We start from the raw sequence: 18,469 nt of genomic DNA, 5'->3' as shown, positions 1-18,469 counted from the left end.
ATTACTTACATAAAAATATGTGATGTACCATCCGTGTTCCCATCACAATGAAAAATTTCTTCACCTTAACAATCCTTCATCTCATTTGAATTTGTGGAATTGGAAAGCAATCACACTGCTTATAAAATCAAAACGTGATTGCGTGGGAGAAGGATTCTATCATCTTTACTTTGTTGCTGTCAAAACATTTTAAATAAAAACTCCAAGATGATTATCATGATAAAAACCAATGATAAAATCTTAAAGAAGTTATCAAAAACATTTATTTACTCTCGAAGCTATCGGAGGGTCTCACTCAACGGCCACGATTGCACGGGTGGGCAGATAGATTAAAATCGGGTACAAACAATGGGTCATCAGAACTCAGCTGCTCTTTGTTGCCCGCGTTCATTGTCATACAGATTTTGAGTAGCAAATGCAATGCTATCAGGAGACTCGGGACACCATGTTGCATTTCAAAACGTCTATACAACTTGATCGTAGTCAAGACTGAATGCCACAAGCCTATATGTATCAATGATATGCGAATGTGTTATTACTCTCTGCCTTGTCACACAAGGCATTAACTTCCAGGGGGGCTCCTGTCAAATATCCTCTCCCTTGCCTTACTTGCCTGAAACTTAAAAAGACCAACCTTAATATCCTCGAAACCACATAAAAGGAGGTCGTGCTTAATGAAATGTTGTGTCTGTGGTTGGCTTTCAAGTAGGGAGTTTGAACAAAAAGAACATATCGTTGTACTCGTAAGAGAAAATGTTCTTCATCTTTCCTCCCGACTTCTTGGCAACCAAACAGAGAATTTTGGAAATGAATGCGGAGAAGATCGAGTTAGGGTCGAGTATTTAACCTGCTTTTCCCAATTTGTACAACATGTTACTAAAGCGAGCAGACTGACTTGCACAAAAGCACCAACTTGTATACCAATCCAAAGGCCCCTTCCTCTTAGCTGTGCCCAGAAAGCCAACACGATAGCAACGGGGATTCCACAAAGATAATATGCTCCAAGGTTGATGTAAGCCCCTATGTGCTGCCACCCAGTTCCTCTAGCAACACCTGATTTAGCGGTTCAAAAAACATATAACATTAGATCCAAACACCATTCTTTAGAACAATGCTTAATTGTGTAGTACTACCCGCAGAAGATAAGGCAACTGACCTGAAAGGACCCCGTGTATACTGTCTAGTATGACAGACAGGCAAACTAGAGGAACCATGACTGTGATGTAATCGATGACTTCTTTCTCGTTGCTAAAAGTGTAACCAAATACTTTCCGGCAGGCATAGAGGGTCGTGGTTGTTATACTTGTCTCTGTGACTGCAAGAAACATCGCAGCAAAAGTAGCTATACGAGCACGTTGTGGGTTACCAGCTCCCAGTTCATTTGAAACTCTAGTACTGTACAACACCCAAAGGAAAGAAAAAGACAAGTTATTGCTTATTAGAGATCTTTTTATGCAAATTTAGCTGCACTGCGATTTAGCACGCAAATATGTACAGTTTGATGGAACTTCAGAGTTAAGACTTAAGTGCTTAATGTTTGAGCATACCTTACTGCAGCACCAAACCCATATGGTATTGCATAGACCGTTGAAATCGCCAGAAGACTGTCCAAACCAATCAATTAGAATAACCACGAGCTTTCTAAATGGAGATCAAACTGAAATTATAATTTTTTCCTGCATCGTTCTTAGAATATCTGATTGGCATCTGAAATGCAACAAAAACAGAAAACTTACCATGCGGACAGAACTGAGGTTTCAAGAGCCGGATTTGGTAAATATCCAGACAGCAATATAAGCAGCTCGAATGACCACCCCTCAAGGCTACAACCATCAACAAGAACCAAGACAAAGGACAGAGAGAAATGTAAGACTAAGAAATTAAGCATATCGAAATCTTTTCTTGAAACTAAAATACAGGGAGAAACTGGCTACCATTGCATTACTGCAGAAGGCAGGGCAAAACGAAAGAATTCTCCGATTCCATGGAATATGTCCTTCGAAATTGGAGCACGAGTTTTTGAACAGGCAGGGGAAAACTTCATGTATAACCAAAGAAAAATCACATTCAACCAATAGGAAATGCCGATTGCTAATGCTCCTCCAAGGTGTTCTAATCCAGACTTGAATATTAGAATCCAGCAGAGAGGAATATGGAATAAAAAGGTGGCGAAAGAGGTTACCAGCAGAGGCATTACTAAACTCTGTGTTTGAAAGTATCGAATGAGCGGTTGAAGAGTTGCATAAGCAAATAGAACAGGAATAAGCCAGATTATGTATTTTCCGGCTTCGCGAGAAATCGCAGGGTCTTGACCGGTGAGAATCAGTATCTCCTCCATATATATCCATATCAAAGATAAAGGCAGACAAACCATGTTGAGAGAAAATATAGCAGTGTACGTTTGAAGTCCAAGTTTCTGATATTGCTCTGCTCCATATGCTTGCCCACATAAAGTTTCCAGTGCACTTGCCATTCCCAACTGTTCATATAGATTATTAGATAGATTATAAACATCTACGCTACGAAAATCGTCATTATTTCGATATTAGTGTTGGAAAAATTATGGTCCAATTGCTATCACATAGAAAATCAAGAAATAATTCATGCACTTATATATGGAAGTGGTGCAGGCACATGAGTACATAACCAATATTAAATGAACCTGACATAATGGATTAGAAAAACTTGAAAATACGGTTAAAGCAAGTTTTGTACAATCTGTCCTTAAGACAAGTTTACGTCCCACTATGGTGCTTATGGTTGTTCAGTGCTTGTCTCCCAGGATACAACGACCACGTCCTTATAATAGTATCACTCCAAATCACAAGGCTCCAATGAACCACGATTGTGTTGAAAACTCACCAATACGAACTCTGTTGATACACAAAACCGGAGGGGTCTTGGAACAACGTAAATCCGACCGTGAATCTGCAAGAAAGTAAGAACACAAGATGTATCGTGGTTCACCCCAATGTTTGGGCTACCTCCACACTGATGTTGATTGTATTTCTCTCTAACTGTATGTATGGATTACAAGGGTGAGGGGAAGTCCCCCAGAGAAAGAGAGTTTGAGAGTGTGAGGGGATTGCTGGATATGAGCCTCTCTTTGGGGATGTGACCTTTGAGGATTGTGAGGGTGAGGAGTCCCTTTTGTAGACTAAAGGCTCCTCACTTATTACATATTTGTCCCTTCATTTATTACATAATTATATTTGAGTCCCCCGAATATTTATACGAGGTCTAAATACAGAGGCTCTAAGTATGGTATAACAAACTCAATGGGACATTACAAAACTCTTTAACAATAGTGCACTATATGTTTGAATATGTAAGTGTAAAAGTTGTTAAGTGACATGGGGGCTTCCTTATTTATAGAATTTGAGATACCTCTTTGGAAAACATGTGACTATTCATGAGTCAAAAGTTGCAACTTTTCATTAGGATAGACACATATTTCCACCAAAAGACATCACTTATAATTTCCATTCAATTAAGAAATATAATATAATAATATTAATATTAAATTTTCCAACAATTAGTACTACATCTGTGCTAAAATTCGTACTCTATTATCAGTAAGTTGTGTTGCTCTAGATGCATGGACACAATGGTATTCCCTCGTATCCTCATGTTGTATTCCTTTGTAGTCATACAACAATTCTTCTCGTTAATATGACCTATTCCCTTGTCGGTCGTATCCCCGTATCCTTGTCCGTTTCCATTCGTAGTTTATAAGATTATCATTAAGAAGTTCCATGATATACATACAACACTCACAGCATTGATCCCAGCATGGTTTGGGAACAATTTTCTGTACATGAAACATTTCAGTGGACAGAGGAGTTATGGAAAGACAAATTAATCTGCAGTAGCAGAGTCCAATTAAACACACATTACTTCATATAATTCGTGATTAGGCGTTAATTATGATGGCAAAGCCCATAATCTACAATGGTGGGTGGGAGCTTCAAAGGTGAAGTCTTGCATACATGGGTTAGGTCGGTTGGTCGTGACAGTGACCTGAGTTCAAAATCCTTACCAGTAAGAAATAGGCGAGAGTAGCTTAGAATATCGCATTGCAAAAAGAATGGAAGGTTTGTGGCCATTTCCACAAACAAGAAGAAGATGGAAGGAAGATAGACTTACGAAAAGACTGAAGCCAGTGGCGCCGGCGAGGGAGATGGCTATGGAGGAGCTGGAGAGAGCAAGTTCACCCAGGTGGCCAACCATTATCATTGAAATAAACCGCAGCATGTACTGGGATAGAACCACAGCAACCATTGGTCCTGCTATGCATCCCAACCTCTTTACTTCTTCATAAAAAGAAACCCATGTTAGACAACTACTACTACTACTTGAATTTCTACTGCTTCTTCGTTGCTCTTCTCTGTATTTTGGCAATAGCAAGCTCTCTTCCATGGCGGAACTCAGGAGGAATTCAGTCTCCGCGGTCGCCACAGGACCTGATGATCAACCAATAAGCCTAATAACCTATGGACGTTGGGCATTTGGAAAGTTTTGACCTTTCATGGGGACATTATTACCTGTTTCTTATGAATCACTGCCAAGTGTATAGCAAATACGACAGCAAGAAAAACAGAGCAATTATAAATCTTTATTTGCTGGGCTACAAAACAGGCAAGATTATAGGGCATATTTACAATTAAAAAAACACATGTTGTTTGATTTCTTGTCCTGCAATTTAGATGAATTTAGCGTAGAATAACGCTTATATCAGCAACAAAAAATATACTGAAGTGGCCAATTTGGACTGATAGAGGTGATTCTAAGGAGTAAATGCACATGGCAAGTTTACCTTTTTGGTGAGAAAGAGAAAGGCATTGTATGCATAAAAGCAAAGGAATTATGGAAAATCTTTATTTGCTAGGCTACAAAAGCAGAGCCAATGTGACATAAAGAAAAACAGAGTAAATATTACAGGGCTGATTTACAGTAAAATAAAGTTGTCATGTTAAAAAAGGCGACCCGAGCCAACGAAATTCTCCGTTTTGCAAGGGTAGGAGAACGTCTATCGTACGCAGTTTTACTCTTGATTTGCAAAGAGGTAGTTTCTACAACTCGAACCCATGACATTTCAGTCTACATGTTAATATTCGAAATATGGGTTGATATAGTAGAAGTGATGTTTCTATTAAGCATGTGAATTGAATCGTTTATTATGGATAAATTGCAGAACAAAACTAACTCAACAGAGTTTTTATCAACTTTACACATTTTATAAAATTTCTGATTCATCACAACTCAGTTGCTCTTTCTTGCCATATATTGCAATAGACTTGCCGCATACATTCTGATACATATTTTGAGCAGCAAATGCAATGCTATCAGGAGATTCAGGACACCATGTTACATTTCAAAACGTCTATCTCACTTGATCGTAGTCAAGATCGAATGCCACAAGCCTATATGTATCAACCATATTCGAATGTGTTATTACAAAAAATTTCGGTGTCAAAAGTTCTCAGAAATTGAAATATACTTCATTATTCTTTGTTACAAGAGGGAAGTCCTCTCTTATACAGGGCCAAAAACTAGTCCTAACAAGTGGACAAGCCAAATGATGATTACATGAGGAAAACACCGAAGAGGAAAATAAGAAGAAAAGGAAAGCAAAGCAAAGTAATGATGGCTAGCTATAAATCAAAGTAATGATGGCTAGCTATAAAGCAAAGTAATGATGACTAGCTATAAAATAAAGTAATGATGGCTAACTAGAGGAATAATTACAAATCTATTGTCTATACCAATAATGTCTAGCAGCTATTGTTGACACTCCCCCTCAAGTTGGTGCGTAGATGTCATGAATGCCCAACTTGCTTAGTGAGTTGTGAAATACTGAACTTGTGACTGCTTTGGTGAGCATGTCTGCTAATTGATCTTCAGATTTAACGAATGGAACTTCAATAAGTCTTGCCTAAATTTTTTCTTTAATAAAATATCTATCCACCTCCACATGTTTGGTTTGATCATGTTGAACCGGATTGTGAGCAATGTCAATTGCAGCCTTGTTGTCACAATGTAGACGCATAGCATGCTTGGGCCTAAATCTCAAATCTCTCAGTAAATTCTTCACCCAAAGCAGTTCACATACTCCATGTGCCATGCTCCGATATTCTGCTTCAGCACTTAATCTAGCAACAACCTTTTGTTTCTTACTACGCCAAGAGACTAGATTTCCTCCAACAATAACAAAGTATCTTGATGTTGATCGTCTGTTAGTTACATCACCAGCCCAATCAGCATCAATGTAGCCTTTAATGTCTAGATGATCATGTTTTGAAAACATTAATCCTTTTCCAAGAGTTGACTTTAAATACCTCAAGATACGGTTTACAGCGTCCATGTGTGTTTCACTTGGTGCATGCATAAACTGGCTTACCATGCTGACTGCATACGCTATATCTAGTCTATTATGTGCAAGATATATTAGCTTACCCATAATTCGTTGATATCTCTCTTTATTGGTAGGTATCTGATCAGGATATTCACCAAGTTTGTGATTCAGCTCAATTGGGGTATCTGCTGGTTTGCATGCTAGCATCCCAGTTTCCGTCAAAATATCAAGAACATATTTCCGTTGTGATAGAAATATTCCTTGTTATGAGCGGGCCACCTCAATGCCCAAGAAATACTTTAAAGCACTGAGATCTTTCATCTCAAATTCACTTGCTAGATACTTTTGCAGTGCTGCCTTCTCTTCTGGATCATTTCCTGTAACCACCATGCCATCCACATATACAATAAGAGCAATGATTTTACCTTTCTTATGCTTTAAGAAAAGAGTATGATCTGAGTTGCTTTGCTTGTATCCGAAAAATTTCATCGATTTGGTAAATCTCCCAAACCAAGCTCTTGGTGATTGCTTTAAACCATACAAAGACTTTTTTAGTTTACAAATGTTGTTGGTCTGATTGGGATCCAGCTTGCATCCTAGGGGAAGCTCCATATAAACTTATTTTTCTAAATCTCCATGCAGGAAAGCATTTTTGACATCGAATTGTTGCAAAGGCCAGTCAAGGTTTGCTGTTAGGGATAAAAGTACACGAATAGTGCTTATCTTAGGTACAGGGGCAAAAGTCTCTCTGTAGTCAATGTCATAGGTCTGGGTGTAGCCTTTTGCCACTAATCTTGCTTTGTATTGCTCCATAATGCCATCTGCATTGAATTTTACTGTGTATATCCACCTGCAACCAACTGATTTCTTCCCCTTGGGTAGGTTAGTTAACTCCCAAGTGAAATATTTCTGGAGTGCCTCCATTTCTTCATTCATTGCACAAGTCCACCTAGCATCTTTCATAGCATCCTCTACACTACAAGGAATAGATACAGTGGATAATTGATTTATAAATGCCTCACATGATGTAGATAGCCTATGAAGGGACACATGGTTAGCAATTGGGTATTTAACCTTGGCTCTAGGATCAGGATCATATAACTGTTTAGGAATCCCTCGAGATTTTCGAGGGGGAAGTTGATAATTAGTGGACTCAATTTGACTTGACTCAGATACGATCTCAATAGAATTAGATTGATTAGTTACCTGTTGATTGTGTTCAAGGGCTGATTGATCATGTGGTACTATCGAATAAGGCAATCCCAAGCCATCTGGACTTAACGTTGCTGGATGTACTTATGTGTATGTTGGAGTCAATGATTCTGTTTCTGCATGTATTGTTTGATTACAGTCGTCTGCCAACTTATCAACATTTATCTCAGTTTCTGAAATTTCTGCAACAATTTTAATGTTGCTAATGTCTTGGGTATCCTTTTCAAACATACTATTGTCCTCCTGAAGGGGATACTCAATGTCTCCCTTTGCAAAATATGTTTCTCCTTCTTGAAACTGGACATCTGCAATGATGTATAGAGTTTGGGTAGGAGGATGAAAACATTTGTATCCTTTTTTTGTATCAGAATAACCCAAGAATACACACCGGAAGGCACATGGATCAAACTTCCCCCATTGATGTGGATAAACCTGTACATAAGCCACACAACCAAAGACACGTGATTCTAAGTTTGAGATAGATGGAATGGTGAGAAGGTGGTTAAGTGTTTGGAGTGGTGTTTGATATTGGAGAGTACTGGATGGTGTTGGATTTATGAGATATGTTGTAGAACACAGTGCCTCCCCCCAAAACTTATAATGCATATTGGCACCATATAAAGATGCACGAACCACTTCTAAGAGATGTCGATTCTTCTTCTCTGCTACACCGTTTTGCTGAGGTGTATAGGCACATGTGGTTTGATGAACAATATCATGCTCTTGCAAATAGTTATGCGGAGCATGATTGACATATTCTCCTCCATTATCAGACCTGAGTGTCTGAATTTTCTTGTCAAACTGAGTTGCAATATATTGATGAAAAATATTGAACTTGGTAGGAACTTCACTCTTATGCTTCATTGGAAACACCCAGGTCATTCTAGTACAGTCATCTATAAATGTCACAAACCATCTAAATCCAGAAATGGTAAGAATTCTGGCAGGACCCCAAACATCAGAATGAACGACCATGAATGGCACAAAACTTTTATTTAATCTTAATGGATAGGAAACACGATAACTTTTGGCCAAAATACAAATTTCACAATGGAAATCAGATTCTTTGAATTGGGGAAAAAGTTGAGGGAATAAAAGTTTAAGATAACCAAATGAGGGATGTCCTAATCGCCTGTGCCATAACCAAATCTTCTTCATTCGGGTTGATTCGTCTTTGCTTACATGATGTACTTGACTCAATCTATTGTTGCATTCTTCCGTTAAGTCCAAATAATATAGTTTGCCCCTTCTAGTACCACAACCAATCACGGCCCTTGTGAGCAAATCCTGGAAAAGACAATATAGTGGCCAAAAGGAAACAAAACAATTAAGGGAGTCAATAATTTGAGAAACAGATAAAAGATCATAATCTAGAGATGGTACAACTAGGACATGATCAAGATTGAGTGAGGAAGTTAGTGAAAGAGAGTCTTCTCCAGTAACCGGAGAGATTGAACCATTGGCACTGGTAATGAATGTCTGGTTGGCTGTTTTTAGTGAGTGAAGAATGCTAGCATCAGATGTCATGTGATCTGTGGCACCTATATCAATAATCCACGATTTATTACAAGTATTAGCGGATGTAGAATTAGATATACTTGAGGTGTTCAAGGCTTTTGGGACATGGTCAGATGAGCTAACATCTTGAAAAGACTCAGAGGTGGTGAATGATGCTCTGCTAGATTCCTTCTTTCGTCCTTTGTAAACCTATCATTCTGGATAGCCAATAATCTCATAACAGCCTTGAATAGTATGATTTTTCAATCCGCATTTGGTGCACTGCATAGGTGGTTGATTACGAAATCGATCAACTGTTGAGGAGTTTATGTTTTGAAGTCGAGGTCATTGTAGAGATCGAGAATTTATGGTAAAGAGCACAGTAGCTTCAGGCATGGTGGCACTTTCTGACACGGTTCCTTGTCGATTGCTTTCATGTTTGACATGAGAGTATGCTATTTCAAGACCAGGTTTGGGCTCCATCCTTAAAATCTCACCACGAATTTGATCAAACTTGTTGTCTAATCCTGCAAGAAAAATATAGACTCGAAGTCGCTCAATTTCTTGCTGCCTTGATGAGATATCATTTGGGTGCTTCATGTTAGTAGGACTAAGTTGATCAAGTTCTTGAAAAATCTCGGTGAGATTGCTGTAATAGTTAGCAATAGGAGCTCCTTTTTGCTTCATGGTAAATGACCTTTTATGAAGATCATAAATTTTGGCTTCATCAGAGCCATCTGAGTAAGTCTTTTTTATGGCATCCCATACCTGCATGGCTGTGTCGTAACGGATGAACTGCTTCATCTGATTGGGTGTCATAGCATCAAATAACCAACTTTTGACTTGTCAATTTTCAGCTCGCCCCTTGTTATACAGTGGGTCTGTGATTGCAGGTTGTTTGGTATCACCGGAAAGATGCCCATGTTTTTCACGACCAGCAATTTTCATCTCTATGACTTGATGCCATAGAGAATAGTTGTTCTCATCAAATTTAATTCCTGCAGAGAAATAGGAATTATCATTTTGAATGGTGACCACTTGTGTGGTGGAGTTTGATTCACCTGGTGTGAATGACTGAATTGGTGGGTCTGATACTTCATCATCACTAGCCATTGTATAGGCTTAAGATCAGTGAAGTTGAAATAAAAATAAAACTGATATGATGATTGAGATATGATATGGCGGAAGCTTTTTTCTGTTTTTGAGGTTCAAGAGTCAGTCATGATCGACTGGTCTGATACCATCTCAGAAATTGAAATATAGTTCATTATTCTTTGTTTACAATAGGGAAGTCCTCTCTTATACAGGGCCAAAAACTAGTCCTAACAAGTGGACAAGCCAAATGATGATTACATGAGGAAAACACCGAAGAGGAAAATAAGGAGAAAATGAAAGCAAAGCAAAGTAATGATGGCTAGCTATAAAGTAAAGTAATGATGGCTAGCTATAAAGTAAAGTAATGAGGGCTAACTACAGGAATAATTACAAGTTTATTGTCTATACCAATAATGTCTAGCAACTATTGTTGACAAAAGTATGGATCAAGCTAATACTTCTTCCTTAATCCCGCGATAGAGAGAATTGTGCTCGTCAAAACTCATTACTCTCTGCCTTGTCACACAAGCCATTGACTTGTTGGGGCCTTCCCTCAAATATCCTCTCCCTTGCCTTACTTGCCTGAAACATCAAAAGACCAACATCAAAATCCTCTCGGAGGCCATGTTTAACCAAACGTTGTGTCTGCGGATGGCTGGCAACTCCCATTAGTTTTGGATAGGTGCTCTGTTTAAGTGCCAAGAAGAAACAAGGAAATACCAAAGCAGTGGGGAGTTTGAAGAAAAAGAACACATCTTGAGACAGTTTAAGAGAATGGATTAGAATGGTGGTCATAAGATACGAAATGTTCTTCGTCTTCCCTCCCAGATTCTTGGCAACCAAACAGAAAATAGTGGAATAGTCGAAGCAACTGGAGAAGATTAACTTTATAAAGAGAGTTAAGGTTGAGAAACAGACCTGCTTTTCCCAATTTGTACAACTTGTTACTAAAGAGAGCATCATGGTTTGCACAAAAGCACCGACTTGTATTCCAATCCAAAGGCCCCTTCCTCTCAGTTGTACCCAGAAAGCCAATGTGGCTGCAACTGGAATCCCACAAAGATAAAACGCTCCGAGGTTTATGTAAGCCCCTATATGCTGCCACCCAGTTCCTCTAGCAATACCTGATTTAACCATTCACAAAACACATAACATTAGACTGAAACATGAAAGAACTCAATTATTTACTGCTAACAGGAGAAGATAAAGAAATAAACCCGAAAGGACCCCTTGAAAACTGTCTAGGGTAACAGACAGGCAAACTAGAGGAGCCATGATTTTGACGTAATCGATGACTTCTTTCTCATTGCTAAAAGTGTAACCAAATACATTGCGGCAGGCAAAGAGGGTCGTGGTGATTATACTTGTCTCTGCGACTGCAAGAAACATTGCAGCAAAAGTAGCTATTCGAGCACCTTGTGGGTTACCAGCTCCTAGTTCATTTGAAACTCTAGTACTGCACAATAAGCAAAGAAAGAAAAAGATAAGCTGATGGTGTAAATGTAATCTGACGGTATAAATGTGCATGAACATACCTTGCTGCAGCACCAAACCCATATGGTATTGCATAGAGTGTAGAAATCGTCTGCAGACTGTCCAGAACAATCAGTTGAGAATAATCACATATTTTCTACATGGTCATCAAATTGACAAACTGATTTTTATTATACAGACTATATACCATACAGACAGAACTGAAGTTTCAAGAGCCGGATTTGGTAAAAGTCCAGACAGCAAAATAAGCAGCTCAAATGACCACCACTCAAGGCTGCAACCATCAACGAAAATCAATGGAGAAAAAAGAAAAGAACTGACGTTGGAAAGAACATATTGTAAGAATCAAGCATAGTAAAACGTCTTCTTGAGACTAGAATGCAAGGAAGAAATTGACTACCATATCATTATTGCAGAAGGGATGGCAAAGCGGAAGAACTCTCCAATTCCATGGAAGATCTCCACAGAAATTGGAACTCGGGTTTTGGAACAAGCATCAGAAAACTTCATGTACAATGCAAGTAGAATCACATTCACCCAATATGAAATACTGATTGCTAATGCTCCTCCAAGGTTGTTCATTCCAGACTTGAATACTAGAAGCCAACACAGAGGAATATGGAACAGAAGGGTCGCACACGAGCTTATGAGCATAGGAGTTACTAAACTTTGTGTCTGAAAGTATCTAATGAGTGGCTGAAGAGTGGCATAAGCGAAAAGTGCGGGAAGAAGCCAGATTGTGAACTTGCCGGCTTCACGAGAAATTACAGGGTCTTGACCCATGAAAATCAGTAACTTCTCCATATAAATCCATATCAAAGATAAAGGAAGGCAGACCAAGTTGAGAGAAAATATAGCAGTGTAAGTTTGGAGTCCAAGTTTCTGATATTGTTCTGCTCCATATGCCTGACCACACAGAGTCTCCAACGCACTAGCCATTCCCAACTGTTCAAACAGCAAGTTACAAAATCCACTTAGTTATTAGACACAAATCTATATAAAACCCAGTACATGATCAACCCTTTACCAATGCACGGCTAATGGTTTCAATCTTGCATTAATACACTGAAACTTGTCATCTACGCCGAAATTCGTACTTAATCATCATCAATTTGGTGCTTATAAGATTATCTTCAAGTAGTTTCATGATATACATCATAGCATCCTCACATCTTTAGTATTTTTACAAACCGACGGTGCACACAGATTCAACTTCTACATGGTTTGTGGACAATGTTTATACAAGAAACTATGATGCATGGACACGGACATAGTTATGGAGATACAACATGATATGGGAATAGTAGGGTATGCCGTTGTGTCCAAGCATAGTAGACAGGAAACATTTTAGTGGATAAAATATTTATGAGAAGACAAATTAATATGAATGTGCAACTATTGTCCTGCAGCAGTGCCAGTGAATATTAGCAAAAGATGCCCCAGCAACACTCGCATTAATTTATATAACCCATTATTAGCCGGCCCCATGATTGATGACAAAGTGCTAATGAACCACTTGTGATTAATTAATCAATAAAACCTGAAATCTTTGGCCAAAGCGAAAGAAACCAAATATATTACAGCCAAAAACGACATAGACGTCAACCGGTCGAGAGATTTTTCAGTATGATCAAAACACAAGATGGTACACCACATGTTATTATACAAATTATGATATATTGGTGTTAAAAAGTTAATAACTTAAATATTAAAATTTTCTAACACTTATATAAAAACTCGTGTTCCGGTCACAATAAAAAATTTCTCCAACTGGTCAATCTCTTCGTGCTCTGTGACTCTGTCTCTTGTGGTGCAGTGGAATTGAGTCATTCATTTCAACACGTCTTTGATTATGTAGTTATAGAATCCGAAATGCAGTCTTGGGTGTCGTATTCGTATTCATCAGATAGTATCAGACCAAGTGATAAAAACTAGCCAGATGCAAATGCTACTGGGTAAAGATTAGAGCAAAAATTCAAGGACAATCATGCAATAAGAAGGATAATCTACAATGGTGGTGTAGAATATGGCAGACGTCTGTTAGGCCAGTTGATTATGGTCCTTCTGCACCCGAGTTCGAGTCTCTCACCCCGACAAATTATAGTATTTTAGAATAACGCAGTTTGGAAAACAATGCAATCTTGATTCACGAGCAACAAAAACAGTTGGACGTTAATTCCAAAAGATACAAAGGAAGAAAGAAAGACTTACGAAAAGACTGAAGCCGGTGACCCCGGAGAGGGAGATGGCGATAGCGGTGCTGGAGAGAGCGAGCTCGCCCAGGTGGCCGACCATCATCATCGAAATGACCTGCAACAAGTACTGAGATAAAACCACGGCAACCATGGGACCCGCTATGCATCCCAACCTCTTCACTTCTTCGAAGAAAGAACTCCACGTCAGAATACTAGTGTTACTTCTTTCTTCTCCGTATTTCGGTAACAGCAAGCTCTCTTCCATGGCGGAGTCTGCAGCGGAAGCGTGGAGCTGGATCGTCGGGGGCCGCCTGCCTCACTAGCCGGTGAGACGTATTGACTTTGGAGGTTTGGATATTGGAACGTAGAAGACGGAGGGAGAAAGTTATGAGATTTCACGGAAATTGACCAAAAGTTCACATTTTTATATGACTCTGCGTATATACAGCCAATATGACAGCAGGAAAAACAGAGCGGTTTTGTGAATCCTTATCTTATTTGCTTGGCCACCAAAGAGGCAAAGATTAGGGTTTAAATACAACAAAAAAGAAGAAGAAGAAGATATTACACACAAAAACGAACTTGATATATGTCTACTTTTTTACATAATATATTATGAATAGTTCAGTTTATTAAATTTAGTCTATCCATTGAATTTAGTATTATTTTATTATCAATAATTATCTCTATACTAATAAGTTTTAGAGCTGGTTTGAGATGGTGGTGTTTAAAAAAAAATAGTTTATTAAAAATCTAGAACATTAAATATGTTTAGTAAAACAAAAAAAAAAGTGTGTTTTATAAAAATTGTTGTCAATGACATTAAAAAAGTATAAGCATGGTCTAGCTTCTAAAAAAAATGTTTTTTTTCCAAAGTAATCAGTGCTCATTTAATGAAATTTTGAAATGACAAGTACACCCTCAAACACTCAGACACAGTTTTTTTTGGTAAAAACACTTTTACATAAAAAAGTTACCAAACACGACTTTATTCTCACATAACAGCATAAGCAGTGTTTTTTTAAGAAGCACACAAAAAATTAAATTTCTTCCTAATATCTCTTTAATTATTATTTCTTATTTATTTTTCTTTTTGTTATTTCTTGCTCTAAACCCCATTCATATCTTGCTTACAAATATAATATAGATTCAAATATATGTTACTTAAACACGAGCCGGTGGTCCAATAGTAAATGACGGATTGCGAGATTTCCTTAAAACTAAAAATTGGAAGTCTCAGGTCCGAAAGTCGATGTTGGTGTGGAAGTTGGACTTGTGGCTAGATGAAGGCTAAAATGCCTCTATGAATCTTCTCGGCCCCTGGAAGGGTTGTGAGGCCCCCAGAATGGTTGTGAGTCTTCCCGGCCCCCTGAAGGGGTGGATAATTGTGGTTTGCCACCAGTTGTCTCCCTTAAAAAAAATGTGTTACTTAAGTCATATGTTTTGCAGATAGATTTATGTTTGAATATTAATTTTTTATTATAAGATATTAAGCTGATTTTTTGAAATTAGAAGATGCATGAAGTTAGAAAATTTTAATTTCTCTCTAATATTAAAAAAAATAAAAGTGGAGAAAAGATAATACTAGCCATAATCATGTTGATTTTTTTTGGACCCAGATTTAAATTTACGCCGCATTGAAAAAGAGCAGGCAGGCAGCAGTCACGAATGGCTCTTGACAGCGGCGGTAACTGGAGAACCAGACGACTAGAAAACGACGCCGGAAATCAATGACGCACGTATAGGACGCTGCCATCGTAGGAACATTGCTTTCGCGTTCTCAATTCGAGACAGGGGCTGTCTGCATTACTATGTTCATTGTGGTTGAAACCAGTTTTGAAAAAAAATGTTACTTTTTGTTCTGATAAAAGACTGATAACGTCGGATTGGTTCATTTTTCTCGGGATGTTATGAACGTTGACTTGCTTTTTAGGTTTGGTGTGTTTATGGCTGACTTGCAGTGGTGGGGGTGGAGGGTCGGGGGCAGTGGGGGCGATGGAAGCAGGGACGAAGTGGTCCGACGACTATTGTGTCCGGAAAATATACATGCAAATGTCTTTTGAGGATCATTTGAATGTTTAATACGGATATTTTTTGTGCCTACTAATATTTGATGTAACGTATGTCAAGCATATGTCGATAAATTGCATCAATGTCGACAAATTCTTTCAGTAGCACTCATCTTGCTTTTTTAAGTTTGGCATATCTAGAAAGGCTTTTTATCCTAGCACCTCACAACATGTTGAATGCACCTCATATTAAAATTTAATATTAAATTACTTATTTACTCCACTATGCAATGACAATTTTGACCTTATTAGGTTTTAAAAAAAATAAAAATTTATAAATACATCCCAAATCACTTTTAGCGTATTATTTATTTTCTCAACTATCAAAACCCTCTCATTTTCCATTGTTGAATAAAACTCTAACCAATGAAACTACAAACATGTTGATTGAGAAAAAATGTTTTTGACGAATGGAATACAAAATCGATGTTTCTGAAGCTTTACATGAGATAAGACTTCACATTTTTTATTGTTTTAGTGATTTCGATGACATCAATAATTATTTAATCTTGCGTTTGCTGCATTATTTAAACTTCTATATTCATATTCATCTTTTAGTGTTCATATTAATCATGCGTACCCAGTAACATGAGTCGTATTAGTGCTAGAGTCCTATACTACTTTTACAAATTGAGGATAGCCATTCTCCACATGAACTCCTATTCTCAATCTTTAGCCGTTTGATTGACGTACGTTTCTCATCATGAGTTTTTCTTTCTTTTTTCTTCTTCTTTTCTTGTCATTGGGAGATGATCAGTGGAAAATGAGGAGAGACATGACCTATATTTAAAGAAATCTGAGACCGATTCAGTTTTGATTTATTAATTAACTTCTACACCTGGATCATTAGCAGACTTTAAGGATCGAAGCAAATATGGGGTGTGGGGGTATTATAAGATGTATATTGAGAATGTGGGGTGTGGGGGTATTATGAGAAAGTATGTGGGGTGTATTAAGATAATTTTTAAGTGAAAAAGCAAATATGGGGTGTATTAAGTATGTGAAGTTTATTCAATAATTTATAGGGTGTTAATATAATTAGCCATCTAGAAATCATGTTTTTACCGAACTTGAAAAAACAGCAATTTTAAAAATGCTGCTTCTGTGGGCCAATCGTCATTCACTAATAAAAATGACATATTATGACAGATAAATTAACAAGTGACGATGAAAGTTTTGGAAGTTGTTCTATCGTATTATACCTCATATTTTATGTATTGTTTGACATTTTCTCTATTTTTTATTATTTCTGGATGGATTCTCCTGTGATTATCAATAAACAAATACAATAGGATTTAAGTGGCAAAGTTGATAATTTTTGTGAAAGAAGTCCTCTAATTCCAAACCATCAAGAATTTGATGATGAAGCAAATATCATCTCAGCAAACAATTTGTAGAGGTGGGGATGTTATTGAAGAAGCAAAATTGCAGCCATGGCTGGCAGGGCCTGTGAATATGGACTTGGATTGTCTGCCCTTCCATTTCGGTATCCTTCTCGTGCTCTCTTGTTTGTACGGTCACGGTTAAGTCATGTCAACATTTTATATTACTATTTTTTTATTTTATTATTTTTATAAAAAAAATAAACCGTAAACACACAAAACAGAAGGAAACAGAGAGAACACCGAAATGGAAGGGCAGACAATCAAGTCCGTGAATATTGCAGTAAGCCTGTTGCAGTACAGCTTACAAGTCACATCAGTCATGTTTGTCGGCCAATATCTTGGAGAGTTCGCTCTTTCCAGGATCCATGGCCACTTCCTTAGCTAATGTCACTGGATTCATTGTATTTTGGTCAGTTGGGTTTCTCTTCCGCACCACTTGTTCATACTTTGTCCTGCTGTCTAATTGGTTGACGGAAACTTATGAAACTCCAATTAGATGGTTGACGGAAATTTATGTAAGCCATTATGTTTAGGATGATAATACACAACAAGCTTCTTTCAATACTTTTATTTTTAAGGGCCCGTTTAAAAATATTTCTAAAAAAAAAAAACACTTCTGCTGATAATTTTCAAGTGTTTATGTAGAAATCACGACAAAATACTTGATGAAAATATAAGTGATTCATGGTACATTTAAAACATATGAGCACTTTAAATTTTTATGTTAAACATGATCAGAAACGCTTTTAATTATTTGAAACCGACATTAATTATTCCAAACACTTCCAAACAAACTCTAAATATTGTTCACTAACATTATCAGTTGTGGAAGGAATGAAACTGATAAAGTAATTCTTATTCTAAATAAATTTTCTCGCATTTTTTAAATTTGATAATTTTCATTCAATTTCAATAAAAAATATCACACATGTCTCACGGTTGGGAATGGGAAGTGCATTAGAAACCCTAATTGGGCAAGCCTATGGAGCCAAACAGTACCACATGCTTGGACTCCACATGCAAAGAGCAATGCAAACATTATTAGCAGTAAGCATTCCCTTAGCTCTCATCTGGTTTTACACAAGCACCATTCTCATGGCTCCTGGCCAAAACCACGAGATGTCCGCCGAAGCAGGAACCTTCAACAGGTGGATAATTCCGAGCCTG

The 18,469-nt window shown here is 37.7% G+C and overlaps 3 protein-coding genes across 4 annotated transcripts; all 3 read right to left on the bottom strand.

Annotated features, from left to right (window-relative positions):
* Positions 1 to 448: 448 nt before the first annotated feature.
* On the bottom strand, positions 449 to 2,473 carry LOC103414385 (protein DETOXIFICATION 12-like). Its single transcript, XM_029091572.2, has 6 exons — positions 1,935 to 2,473; positions 1,737 to 1,823; positions 1,548 to 1,604; positions 1,157 to 1,395; positions 848 to 1,053; positions 449 to 613 (listed from the first exon to the last, which is right to left on the bottom strand). The coding sequence occupies exons 1-6, from the start codon at positions 2,471 to 2,473 to the stop codon at positions 563 to 565; spliced, it is 1,179 nt and encodes a 392-aa protein (XP_028947405.2). The 3' UTR covers positions 449 to 562.
* A 6,936-nt stretch (positions 2,474 to 9,409) lies between these two features.
* On the bottom strand, positions 9,410 to 9,883 carry LOC139190433 (uncharacterized). The gene has a single exon (XM_070810730.1). The coding sequence runs from the start codon at positions 9,881 to 9,883 to the stop codon at positions 9,410 to 9,412; it is 474 nt and encodes a 157-aa protein (XP_070666831.1).
* Positions 9,884 to 10,243: 360 nt separating this feature from the next.
* LOC103451604 (protein DETOXIFICATION 12-like) lies at positions 10,244 to 14,421 on the bottom strand. Of its 2 annotated transcripts, none has more exons than XM_008391016.4 (7): positions 13,865 to 14,421; positions 12,054 to 12,598; positions 11,841 to 11,927; positions 11,695 to 11,751; positions 11,377 to 11,615; positions 11,078 to 11,283; positions 10,244 to 10,741 (listed from the first exon to the last, which is right to left on the bottom strand). In XM_008391016.4, exons 1-7 carry the CDS (start codon positions 14,111 to 14,113, stop codon positions 10,655 to 10,657), a joined length of 1,470 nt encoding a protein of 489 aa, XP_008389238.2. In that variant the 5' UTR covers positions 14,114 to 14,421; the 3' UTR covers positions 10,244 to 10,654. The 2 variants fall into 2 exon arrangements, with proteins under 2 accessions (XP_008389238.2, XP_008389239.2); XM_008391017.4 differs by having other exon boundaries at positions 11,524 to 11,615.
* Positions 14,422 to 18,469: the final 4,048 nt, after the last annotated feature.

Source organism: Malus domestica, chromosome 13, assembly GCF_042453785.1.
Source record: "Malus domestica chromosome 13, GDT2T_hap1".
Taxonomy (NCBI): Eukaryota; Viridiplantae; Streptophyta; class Magnoliopsida; order Rosales; family Rosaceae; genus Malus; species Malus domestica.
The sequence above is the reverse complement of the archived record's forward strand: the minus strand, read 5'-3'. Positions and strand labels throughout refer to the sequence as shown.